This window comes from Diadema antillarum, unplaced genomic scaffold, assembly GCF_040938485.1.
Source record: "Diadema antillarum isolate AM-2024a unplaced genomic scaffold, OU_Dant_1.0 seq00000302_RagTag, whole genome shotgun sequence".
NCBI classification, from domain to species: domain Eukaryota; kingdom Metazoa; phylum Echinodermata; class Echinoidea; order Diadematoida; family Diadematidae; genus Diadema; species Diadema antillarum.
The window spans coordinates 60,940-75,204 of record NW_027271325.1 but is presented as its reverse complement, the minus strand read 5'-3'; the positions used below and the strand labels follow the sequence as shown (position 1 = coordinate 75,204).

General features: G+C 38.1%; 1 protein-coding gene across 1 annotated transcript in view; it reads right to left on the bottom strand.

Moving 5' to 3' along the window:
- Positions 1-11,535: 11,535 nt before the first annotated feature.
- LOC139730343 (alpha-N-acetylneuraminate alpha-2,8-sialyltransferase ST8SIA3-like) overlaps positions 11,536-14,265 on the bottom strand; it is a 40,299-nt gene continuing 37,569 nt past the window's right edge. The window contains exon 9 of the mRNA XM_071641210.1: positions 11,536-13,048. Within this exon, the coding sequence (XP_071497311.1) occupies positions 12,717-13,048 (332 nt within the window). The 3' untranslated portion in view covers positions 11,536-12,716. The remainder of the gene's footprint in view (positions 13,049-14,265) is intronic.

Here is a 14,265-nt window from a genome sequence, read left to right as displayed (position 1 = left end):
ATTAGATTACTTCTAATCACGGGGCACTCCGTTGTACACAGTTATATTGTGGGAGCGCCCTTAGTCAACAGAGAGGTGTCTTTGTACTATGAAAGTGCCCTATATCACCAAGGAGGTACTAGGCGAGCTCGCCTAGTACCTCCTTGATTTCACCAGCAAAAGGCTAACTTTTTGTACTATACATACGTTTCGCATCTAATTTATACCCGTCGTGCACTTGCTCATTTCCAGACTGATCCCATGGTCTTGAATAGGACGTTCTTAAATATGACTTCAACTCAAGACAGCTTTTAAACTTCCCCTAGAAACATTTTTTCCCGTCATTCTTGGTAAATTTGCGCTGTTCACCGCGTGATCTTCGTGCATGTGACTGACCATAGTTTAGCAATGGTACACACGACGTTCGCACATTCGTCGTGAGAACTATATGCTCAAACTGCCCGAGAAAGGTTTTCGGCTCAATTGTAGGAAACACATTCCGAAAAAAAACAAAAACTTCACCGAATGTTGAAAATTTGCCATTTTTTGGCATTCCGGTTTCCTTCGCAAATCGTTCGCGTAATCCGTGAATTCAACGTGCATGAGTTGTGACTCTCTCACACGCGGGACCTCCATTTTTATGTCCTGTCCGAGGGACAGAGTATTTTTGCCTCTTACTAGAGGAGACGGTATGATTACACATAACATTTCGAGAACATTTGTTCTCAAACGTATTTTAAAAAGCCTCGTCATCTGCGCACAACCTTCGCAAGATTTGCGTTATGTTCGCATAAAGTACATCTACAAAATATATATGTATGTATACACTCAGCAAAATAAAAAAGGAAGTTAACACTTTTTTCGAGTTCATATTTTTCATAGAAGGTTTTGGTAAAAATCATTGTATAATATACCATATTCAGGGTAATTAATTTGGCTATCAAACTGGTAGCTCAATATAAAGAGAAACTTTACGTATCAGTGAACACATTCGTTTTTGTCCTTCAAGGTAGAAAAGTAAAAATTGACATGTCGTCTTTCATTTGGAAATGCTCTTCAAGATAACAGTGATAACAAAAGACCAATTTAACACATTGAGAGACATGAATGGAACAGTAAAAATAAATTTTTGCTCCATTTATCCCTTTATAACCTCAAAACAAAATCAAAGTGGGAAAACTAAAGGGGGAAATTGATAATTTCTGTCAACTCAAAAATCAAATGATAATTCAGGACTAAGGGCATAAAGATAACTGAATGAACAGAATATCTTTATTTCGTAGTTTTTGATTTAATAATCTAAGAATTCATGAGACAAATTCAAGAACCAAATACAATTTACAATTTTCCTACTTTGACAAAATCGATTCAAATTCCTACCATTTTTTTTTTAGATAGATAGATACTTTATTTTCTGCAAATCAATATACATAAGTTACATAATCCTGAACATGATAGGGAATAAACAAAGTAAATTCAACACAGAGTCGTTTGACTTGCATAAACAAACGATATACATAAGTTACATAATCATGAACATGTAGGAAATATACAAAGTAAATTTAACACAGAGTCGTTTGACTTGCGTAAACAACGATATAAAAGAGAATTAATGATATAACATACAGTATGCATGTCTATGCAGCAGGGATTACAATAACAATTATAGTTTGAGAAGCGATTATGCAGAGGGCCGCCATTATAACCATTGCTTGAAAAGATGGCCGGCCCGAGGAAAAAGATAAGGACGTACAAGATTCCTAACAATACAAATTCTGCTGCGAAGATAGCAGGGGAAAATAAACTCTGATGTGTGATAGTGGTGAATGTGCGTGCAGGTGCTTGAAGATGCACAAGGACAGATAGGCTGGAATTTAGAATAATAGAATTGGTTTGCTGGAAGAGGGGACGATATGCGACGTTGCCATCGGGAGACCAACATTAGTCATATAAATTACTTGTTTTTAGTTCGTATTTGAAGTATACTGTAAATAAAATGTGCTTCTTTAAGTTTGCTTTGAATGAAAAACAAGGAGGCACTCTGTTTCAACTCCTCAGGAAGAGTGTTCCATGTATCCGGACCATGATGTCTAATCGACTTTTGAGCAAGTAAAAGCTTTGGATTACTTAAATGAAAATCATGGGAACGACGGGTAGGGTATGAATGAATATGGTCATTAGTTACTAAAGCATTATGAAAAAATGGTAATAAATTTCGGTTGTGTTTATACATAAAATATGGCAGTTAGGTATAAATGTATATCATGGGCCTTCAAAGTTTTTAGGCGGTAGAATATGGGATCAGTGTGAGTCAAAAAATTTGAATGTGTGCATATACGAAGAGCCTTTTTTCTGGAGAAGAAAAAATTGTGTTCAATTCAGTTTTGCTACATTTGCCCCATACAATATTGCAGTACATTACATATGGTAGAAATAAAGTGTTATATAACATTATTAAATTTTTGATCATTAATTAAATATTCCATTCTTCTTAATACACCAGTTGCTTTAGATATCGCTGTTATAATATTCTGAACATGAGTATTCCAAGTTAGATTGCTATCAAGGAGCACTCCTAGGAACTTGGTTGAATGTTTCTCAGCAATGTTTATATTATCAATAAAAAATACATTGAGGAAGGGTGGGTTGGGATTGAAGCGTACGAAAGTGCATAAAACATGTCTTATCAATATTCAATGAAAGCTTGTTACTTCTAAACTTTTTTGTTTATATTGCTCCTCTCATTTCATATGAATTTGGATTTGACAGAAGATTCTTAATTTTCCTCCATTGTTTTAACATTTATTGGGGTTTTTTTTTTAGAAATCATGGGTTATTTTTTGCAACTTCAGTTATGTTTTTTTATTGGGTTAAAGTTGTCTTTTGTTCTTATTGTTACACGGAAGAGCACCTATGAAGAGCATGCATGAATGACAACTTGTTCATTTTTGCAATTTTTACTTTTTGTGCCTTCGAAGACACAAACGGTGTTCACTCACGCTTAAAGTATCCCTTTTTATTGACCTACCAGGTTGATAAACCAATAAGCCACTTCGTAATTAGTACAAATTGGTACAAATGACCTTTCTTTTTTCTCAGTTGGGTAGGCACTTCAATCGTTTTCAAAGAGACATCATGCGTACTGGTAAAGCTTGCCCGACGTAATAATTCATGGAATTCGTGTTCAAAACAATGAATGAACTTGCATAGACCTGGGCCCTGTTTTTATGAAGAGTTAAAATCGATTATATAGTTGATTTCAACTGTAAGTCTATGGCAGCCTGTGTAGTAAGGAAATTAAAAATTGATTTTTATATTTTGATAAAACGGGGCCCAGATGACCAGAATGGTCCGTCAAACAACCGTCGGGTAAGCATCCATTTCATTGTTTTGCATTGAATGCATTATAAAAACTGTTTCATTCATATTGCCAAATACCAGGATTGCTGTTAGGTGGATGTACTGGCAAGCATCATCTACAAGGATTGCATGGATAATCATTATATGAAAGATGCTTATCTCAGTGAATTTAAAAACCAAACATGCGTCTTGGTACAAATGACCTTTTTCTGCTCATGCGTAAAGTGGAACTACGAAATGGCTTATTAAATTACCTTTCATATGGTATATAATACATTAACCTTTAGCCAAATATTCTATGAGAAATATAAACTTGAAAAAATGTTTACTTTCCTTCTTTTTTTTTGCTAATATATATATATATAATAAATATTATCACGTAATTGGAAACGATTTCTCTCTGCCCATCCCCAACCCCCCCCCCTCTCTCTCTCTCTCTCCACGATGTTTACACTCGCAAATCCGCAAATGAAAATTACTATCCATACCATCATGTAAAAATGGTTTCACTGTACATATACATACACTTACACAAGTTCTCAAGTTTACTTCATAAAAATACTCTTACTTGTATCTATTTGACACAAACATAACTAACCTGACGACTCTCCCACATGCAAGTGGGATTTTCTTGCGTTGCGACCGGCTGGACATAGTCTTACCTCTGTATCTATAATGTTTGTAGCAACCTTTTATTGGCGTCAGTTTTCCAACAAGACATTTCTGGCGGTCCCGGGGTTCACCTGTACTCATAACACATTCATACATACATTGTATATACACGTATATCCAATATATATGAATGTACAGTTGTATACATGCACACACACACACACACACACACACACGTATATATATATATATATATATATATATATATATATATATATATATACACAAAAAAGTAAGTTTCCCCCCTAACATTTTTTGGATATATCTCAAAAAGTATTTTACGGATGTTCATAATTAGAACGGGAATGGATAGGGAATTTCATTACTCATAACATGAATGGCATATCATTGCCACCAGATATCATTATTGGTGTAAAAAAATCGCATTTTATGTCAAAAATGCATGGGAAAAAAAGTTGCACTTTAGGCCATAGAGAGCATATTGTATACATTTCCTATGTAAGTTATCAAATGATCTTTTTAAATTGTGTAATTCTCAGGAATTTCTTCAGGTACAATGTGCTTCCCTATTAAACAGATGTTATGCATACTTTTTGAACAATAGGCCTTCTCAATATGAAAATATTGGTAGAACCCATGTGATTTTGTAATTCCAATTCAGGTTGATCACATTATTGTGCCTGTGGGCATTTTGCATCATGCCCTCAAGTTGTAGATCGGTTTGCTGAGGGAAAATGGCATCGAACGTATGGAGTGGCCTGCAAGATCCCCTGACTGTAATCCAGTAGAGAATCTTTGGGATATCATTAAGTGGAAAGCGAGCAAGAAGTTGAAAGATGACACTTCACTGCAAGAATATCAGCGCATCTGGCAGAGAGCATAGACCAACATTGAGCAGCGCCAAGTACAAACTTTAGTTAACAGTTTGAGGAGGAGTTGGCGGCTGGTCATTGCGGGTGGTGGACATATCAATTATCAAATACTTCATCATATGCTCATGAAAAGAAAGAGATAGAGAAATATGCAATAACCCATGCTTAAATGTTCAGAATCATGAGTGATTGTTTGATTATTTGTGTAAAAGTCATTGCAAATCACTAAAGTGCAACTTTTGTTTCCATGCATTTTGACATAAAATGCATTTTTTCACACCAATAATGATATCTGGTGGCAATGATTTTCCACTCATGTTATGAGTAATAAAATTCTTTATCCATTTCCCTTTGAATTATGAAAATCGGTTGAATACTTTTTGAGATATATCCACAAATGATAGGGGGGAACTTACTTTTTTTGCTGAGTGTATATATATATATATATATATATATATATATATATATCAAAATATGAAAGTTCTGCGTCGGTGTGTAATAAATAGATATCAAGAGCAAAAACAGTGCGGTGTTTATACGGCTGTTTTTACTCTCTCTCTCTCTCTCTCTCTCTCTCTCTATATATATATATATATATATATATATATATATATATATACATATACACATATACCAACTTGACAGATAACGCCACTGACGACAATTACTACTACTATAGAATTACTAGAGTCTGGGAGTTCAAACCTGCGAGGTCCTGTCTGGCAATCATTTCGTCGCACTCTGTTTAGCCTCCTCGGTATGATACAAGTAAAAGCCTCCCACACTGAATAACTACACTTTTGGACAAATATTCAAATTATAACGTTCATTCACAAGCGTTTATGGTTCATGCAAACACGTTATGTCATTATTTTGTCCTTACTCACATTTCACATTGATTTGCAGTTATTATGATCCGAAATTGGTTGGTGTTTTGAGCATAACACGACAAAGGCAACAATTGACAGTAAATTCAGGGTCATCACAATTTGTCTTTAATCTTCGTCAATTTCTTTAGATTTGAGGAGATTTCATTGCTCAGTTTGCATCAAAGTAGAGTCATTGATGTTACTCTGATAGTCATTAATAGCGGGTATGTCCACTCCTGGTAAGTACCAGGAGTGCAGACTTCGTGGCATGATGTCCACTAGCATGTTGACAACAACAATAAGTATAGCATCCCATTCTTCCCTCAAAAACATCTGCTAAATCCTGCACAGCAGGATTGCCATTGTAACTGCTCCACGAGCTCTGCCTCAAGGAATTCCCTTACAGCAGCGGCCTTGTGTGGTCAAATGTTGTCGTCCTGCAGTCAGAAATTGTCTCTGTACTCTTGTAGGTAGTGAAACTCCAAGATATTTTGTACATGACGGCGTTGGCGTTTCTTTCCGGAACCACAAGGGGCGGTTTTTTTTTTTTTTTTTCGTTGTAATAGATGTCGGCCCATGACATCACTGAGACTCAACCGCCTTGAGTCGTCTTGTTGATGCAGTCATCACGAAGTTTCTCACCGGGTAATCGACGAACTCATTGTCTCCCATATGTTCGGGCAAGGATGTAGCGGCTCTCGTCCGTGAAGACAACATGTCGCTAGTGTTCAGGAGGAAGCATTTTGTGCTCCCTGGCCCAGCGAAGACGAGCAACTCTGTGGCGAACAGCCAGACGTGGACATACCTATAGTGGACCGGTGTAATCGATAACCATGTTGGAGCAATCTCAGATTTACGGTTGACCGGAAAAAGTTGATCCCATGATGTCTCATCCACAATCGACGAAGATGATTCGTCACCATTTTCCGGCTTCTTTTGCACAGATTCAACGGTTGGCGACCATCGAGTCTCGTTGTTAAAGTTTAGCCTTAGGAATTGGATGTCCTGGAGCATTTCGTGACCGCACTTTCCATGCCTCATGTTGACGTTTCAAGATCTTACAGACTCTACTCTTAGATGTCCCGAGGACGTCCTCGATATCATTCTGTTTGTAGCTGTCCTACCACAGTGCAAAACCACTCTCGCGAAATACAGGTTACGCTGAATCAGGCATAGCTCAGGGAGCGTCTCTCCTACCGATTTTCATTGCAAACGGTTCATAGAGCTCGGAAAAAAGGAGCCTCATTACACACAGTGTTGAATCAGGGAAATGGACAGAATTTCGTACATGCAATGGCTTTTATAGACTCGGACGATAGAAATTATTACGTAAAACACATTTTTCAATTTTATATCACTTGTGTAATGGGAAAACATTGTGTAAGCACTCAACTACCCTTTTGTTTACACGGAGATAGTAAAATACTAAAAGAAGCTGTTTAATTAAGTCTGAAATATTTCATTTCATTCCAGTGGCCAAAAGTGTAATTTAATTGATAGATAAATATATACATATTCATATGCATATATGTATCAACAATGATATCAATTATTCTATTAAAATGTCAATGATTGACTTGCTTTTATCTGTAAATTATTCTTCTTCTTTTTTTAATTAGAAGAAAATGCATGGCGGATGGTTTTTAAACTTACTGAATAATTATAACAAACAAACAAGCAAACAATCTGGTTGTCTGGAAGAAAACTAGTTTGTGTTGACATAAAATAGTGATAAGAGTAATTACCAACGCACAACTCGAGATGCTTGTCAAGGCCAAACACACACATAAGGGACAGTATAAGGCAAGGCGAAGATGCCTTGAGTGTGAATTGCAAACAACATCTTATTACTAACCTGGTGTTCTAGGTCAGGTGTCATTTTGGTGCCACTCCGAGTCTGCTTCTGTGTTAACATCGCTTTCCCTGGCTTTAAACAACAGCATTAAACTACTGCTATCGGTCCAATCTTACTTATATTACGGCATCACAATTCATTTACGGACGGCAACTATACTCATTTTCTTGCGGAAAGTCATGAGTTGCTCAAACATTAACTCAACATGCTCAATGTAATAAAGAACTTTTGCAATGATATCAAAAACTGTGTCATAAGCTTGCTTTGCTGATGAAACGTTAGGGACAACATACATCAAAATTCGACATGTATCGACATGTATGTCTATTGCAAAAGGCACCCGTTACGAGTTTCATGCCTTTCGTATATATATATTTTTTTAATCATCGTTATTACAAACATACATCGAGACTTCAATGAAGAATGAATTAGCACCGGCATTGCATCAACTATTTGACAATTCAGGTCAATTCCAGATACTATCCACAATGTCCTTCAGCACGATCCCCTGCACACTTAAGTCCAACGTGATGGATGAGTATCTTTGCAGGTTATGTGATTTTCTCTTTGTATGTTTGAGGCCTTAATACATTTACACTCTTAGATTCGAAATACGATGCATGCAGCTCAGAGTAGGAGTGGTGCGAATCGATACCTATTTTCCTTATATGTATTTCCCCTTTGTTTTTTATTAACCTTCTGTAAAAGCATAAATGAACTTTTACCGTTGATATTTGTTCAATGAACAATTCTTCAACTCCATCCACATCAAAACAGAACGACTTCTTGTGTATTGGAGAAATGGTACTTACATCATGTAGGCACAAATTGTAACAAAAAAATGAAATAATAGCGATTATAATTCCAAAACGAATTCAAGACAAGAAATTCATAATTGTGTCACTGCAAGGTGCACTATGAAGAATTTTTCGTTTACCTGGTCGTTTGATCTACGTAGTGAACACAAATGATAAAAGTACTGACTTTGTCTTTCCAAATCATTATTTTGTGGCATTTATAGAGAAGACATTATACCCCTTCATACTAAAAATCCCTTAAATCTAAATCATGTGTACTTAAATAATAATGTTGTGTTGAGGTGTCAGTTCTGGATCCCATAAAAGTAATAGAATTCTTCTAGACTACATTTCACAATAATTACGGGCGTGTTAAAATTGTATCGTTAAGCATAGCACCAGAGTAATATACATTTCCATTCATACATACTGTGCAAATGTTATTAGAGAGTAGAGAAGGAAAGGGTAATTCCATTTTTTCTCGTTTGAACTTTTTCCACAAGTTTATACATGTCTCCAGAATGTATTAAAATGTACCAGATTTGCCTGCAAAAAGGAGTTGAAAACTATGTAATATAACGCACGATGACATATGGTGGCTCCTTACCTGAGAGTTCCTATCAGAATGAGAGACATTCGTCATGTAGAAACCACTTCCTGGCAGGAAAGGAATTGCTACAAATCATCATGCAATAAAATACATATTGGTTTACATTAACAAAAGTCAACATTACTTCATCAATACTTCATCAAGCAATAAATAGTCACAAGCAAACAGTCATTCAGCAAATGTTAAACAGTTAATTATAACAATATAGAATAAGCACTGTGTCCTTTACCTGAAAAAAAATGTGCACAATACACTGCAATTTGTAGATGGCTATTTTATCAAAATCGCTCACTCTGAAAGTAAGTCACAGGCAGGGCTTGTCAGTAACAATAGAAGGGCAGACTACGTTTGAATGTAAAACATGAATATGAAGTACCAGCTTCTTTCAAGTGCTTCTTAGTGTAACGATTGACAATTAAAGCTGTTCCTCTCAGAATCAAAGATATCATTGATACCAAAAACATGGATTATTACGATACACCTATACGTAGGCTTGATAAATCTAATTGCCCAAAATCTTTGGCACAGTTCGTGAAATGTATGGTAGTCATACTTGTTCACTTGCTCTCAATAACTGGACAGTCATGTGGACCATAAAGGTTATAACGGCGTTGAGACTTACAGGTGAACGTCTACGAGGCTATATTTGAAATGAAAAACCTAGTGTAACCATTTTCAGCAAATTGTCCTCATCGTTCTTCTCTTTTCTTCAGTTCGTTCCGTCAACATAATAATATGTTGCTGTTATAGGGTCAAAATCTGCTTGCCACTCAATATAGCTGTACACCCCTCCCCCCAGTCGTTTCACAATACGTGTTAAGAGTATTCCATGATGGCCTGCATACGAAAGGAAAAAAAAGCAAAACAGTCAAAAAGTGTTGCCAGTAGGGAGCCTCGCTGATTTGACCACCATAAACCGGAGTACAAAATTTCAGCTACGATATCCGTCATAAAATGCCACCTGTATGGCGTGCCACTAACATATGACCATTGACAGTATAAAACGCGGAGCGCTGGGAGCAACGTATTACCCCAAACAATGATGATGCAGGTCCATATGAGTTTTAACAAGAGACCCAGAGAGTCTCGCGCTCACCAAAGTATCGCTAGTTCCCCTTCCCCGCATTCTTGCTGACTTTTATCTGAGAACATTGCAAACTTGAGGCGGGGGCAGCTTTAAGGGCATTCATTGGGCATGACGGCTATGTACATATTAATAATAATAATAATAATAATAATAATAATAATAATAATAATAATAATAATAATAATAATAATAAGGTCTTATTTACCCAGGGTAGCCTCTTCAGTGTTGCCACTGCTCTACCAGAGGGCCCTGCTATTATTATTACCCTAGCGTTGCCAGGTACCCATTTATACACCTGGGTCGAGAGGGACACAGTGGGTAAAAACATCTTGTCCAAGGACGTAAGCACTGGGCGGGATTCGAACTCGGGTCCTCCGAGCGGGAGTCGGGAGTCTTATCCACTATGCCACAGTGCCCCCAATGACATTATTGAAAAAACCGCCAAGTACACTGTGTTTACAAAATTTGACTATACAATTTTTAAAAAAAGTAAAAACTGACCCCTATTCGGTCCCTGCCTAACCCCTAGATCTCGCTTGAATAACCTTGAATGTACATTCGCTAATTTACTGAGAGCATTTCTGGTAATAAACAAGATTCTTTTTTTTGGGGGGGGGGGGAAGAATTTCAAATACATGTAGAAGGTTCTCGGGTCCTTGTACTAAGTATGTATTATCACCCTTGTAATAACGCGTGCCAAATTTGGTGAAAGAAATTGACTATGTGTGAAGAAGAAACAAATCGGTCAACCCCCCCCCCCCCCAGCACCTCTGGAATGGAACTGGCATTAAAAAAAAGACGTAAAACAGCAGTAACCAATGTACTTACTCATAGCACTAATTTACATATCCCTTCTGGTTCTTAAACAGAAGATCCTTGATTGGGGGGCTTTGTCTCTTACTCCCCACCTCAACCCCCAACCCTTTTCATGGGGCATTGTTCCCTGGGGGACCCAAAGTGAAGAACTGTACCCATTTGTACAAATATATTTTCTATACTCTAGGGAAAATATCATTCAAGTTTGTGAAAATCTGACCATGTCTTTTCAAGAAGAAGAAAATGAGAAAAACAGGGTCCTAACTTAACTCCCCCTCCCCCCCCCCCCCCCCCGCCCTTCCCTTCATAGCCCACCTCTGGATCTGACATCAACAAACTAGAAACTACAGTCACCAATCTACTTACTAATGGCGCTAACTAGCTTATCTCTTCTTGTTCCAGATAAAAAGATTCGTATATTCTTCAATATGAAGGCTTTGCATCCCCCCCCCCCCCCCTTGGGGGACCCCCAAGCGAAGAATTGTGCTGATGTGTACAAATATATTTTCTACACTCCAGCAATAGCACCCGTCATGTTTGTGAAAATCTGACCACGCCTTTTTTACATGTAGATGAAAAGTTGGGCCCCACCTTGAACTCTCAGCCCATCCCCATCCTCCCCCCCCCCCCCCCCCGATGGGGACATTGGCACTCCAGGGGACCATCAGGTGGGAAGCAATGATAATACCTGCCAAGTTTGGTGAAAATTTGACCATGCGTTCTAAAGAAGAAGATGAAAATGTACAATTTCAGCCCCAATTGGCACCCGTCACAGGACCTCACGGGGAGCACCCCTGGATCCACCATGAACAAACTTGCAACTACAATTATCATTGTACTTGTTCATAACATTAACTTAGCTCTATCACTTCTGGTTCTAGAGAAGAAAATTTTTAGAGATTCCTTAATTTTGGCGGGTTTAGGCCCCCCTCGGAGACCCCCAAGGGAGGGGGCATGGTGCCCATCGAACAAATTGAGATTCTATTCCTCTAGAGGTGGTAACTACCAAGTCACCTTCGGCTCAGGTGAGCTAAATATTCATCAAGAAATATGGAGTGTAGAGCGGACAGAACATGGTGGTGGTCTTTGACCCAATAAAAGGTAGAACATTGACAGGAGCAAAACCAAACTAATTATAGGTCAAGATATGACAGTGAAATACCTCTGTACGGAACTTGAATAAAATCCGATGAGAAATGTGGTCAGGAGAATGCAGACGAGGAAACACTCAAGATCAACCATTTTGTGTGTACAACCGAAGGTGCAACTACCAAAAGTTACAAACTTCTACATTTTTAGGTAATACACTTCCACATCAAATTTGAACAAAATCCGTCGAGAAACGCAGCCATGGGCTGCAAACAAGATACCAACAGAAATATTACTTTGACCCTAAAATGTGGAAAACTGGAGGCAGCACGTGTGGCTGGTATAGCGTACACAAACATTCTCTCTAAAATAATTTTGTCTATAGAGAAGGAACAAGCAAGGACATTATCACCAAAAGTTAGATTTTTACATAATAAATTTGATTAAAATCCGCCTACAGCGTGACCAGTATCGTGCGCACAAATATGATGCTGCGGCGGCAACGTAACACGACCCAATTGAAAGTATCCTCGAGTACACGTTCCCGGCATACAATAATGAAACTAGCAGGATGGCAAGGATATACACATGTCAAATATACATATTATCTCCCTTTCTTCACAGACTTCTCAACATTTCCTGTCGATTATTGACAGCAACTCAAAGATAATGCAGTCAGTCATAAGATTTGTTCTTGTCTTGTAGCTCATTGCATAATAGTTACACACACAAGTCACTATAGCCGCTTATCACCTGCTTCCTTCCTCCACCCCACGACCACCCGTCTGCGGAACATGACCAAAGTGGTTTGCATTCTGGCTAGTATCTTCTTTTTCATGTAACTGTTCATCCGACGCGGTACACTGCCCGGTGTGCATGCGAAGTAGCCCGTGTTCGTGCATCTGCAACAAAAGCCGAAACTCGTCGTCCATGTTATGTGACTTGGTGAAGGGTTCATCGTTAAAGTAGTGGCAGGGTAGCTCCTTCAGTTTATCCCGACTAACGCTAACAGGAAACGGCCAGAAGCCGTACAGATGTACCTCTTGGCAAAGCTGCATTGCCACATGGGTAATGTAGAAACCTAAGAAAAAAGACACCAAAGAGACAGGCAATAAGTGGTGCACACATTATATACACAGGCAAAAGGAAACGGAGAACACCGAAGTAATACAGCTACTTAGACACAGAATGAGAGAGGGTAACAATATGGATGAGAAGGGGCAACATGTAACTAAATGAACTCTATGAAAATCAAGACCTATCGTCCACCGTATAATTGGCCTAGCTTTCCCTTCCAATCCACTTGGGAGGACAGACTAGTAGCCCACTTTATCACAACCTCGACATTCCGCGCGATATGTCGCCATCGCAAAAAGCTATCGCCGCGATGTTTCATTACTTTTTTCTTTTGAGTCTCCCGCATCTTTTGACACTAAATTTGCGACGCCCAGGCACGCGGTTCCAAAGTTACGCATAAATCTATTATGTACATGCATGTCAGACCGAAAAAAAGCTCAAAAACGTGAATTCTTGAACAATTTCAATGCAAATTGCGTTTACAGTCCAATTTCATAAAAGCATTATTTTTTTGTTCGGTTTAATTGATCAAAATCAATTAATAACATATCTTCGTGCTTGTAACATTGTCGCGGACAAATTTCATTGAAAGAACAATGAAAAACAAAGAGTCGAAAAACAGAGCAATACATAAGAAATTTTAAAAAACAGTAAAAAAAATAGGTATTTTTGTTTTGATGGCACAACTTTTTTCAACTTACTTTTGCTAAGGACAATAGAAAGAATATGAACACAAAAAAAAATGTACTGGTTTGGAGATTTATCTAGTGATTTATAGCAAATAGTTGGATTTCACGAGGACACATTATGCTAATTAGCATAATTTAGCACAAATGATAATTTATATTTGTTTAGATTACGTCACAGGCAATGTGTGTGCCGATTTTCGCTGCGATCGCGCAGTCGACGGCTGAGATCTGGAGGAGGGCCTGGGAGCCTAGTTATACATGTATAGGTTTAACCCTAAAAAGACTGGGGGCATTATGGCCCCCTCCCCTCCGGAAATTGTGCGATAACTTATTTTTGCGATAATGTATATTTAAAGTCTTACGCATCTTTTTATACCGAAGTTGCGTATTTGCTGTTCTGTTGGGGGGGGGGGGATGTTGAATCATTCCCCTTCCCCCCCCCCCAAGATTTCAGCCTTCGATTGCCCAATCGCCACGAAAATTGGCACATACGTTTTCTGTGGCATAATCTACCAGACTAAAAAAAAACAAA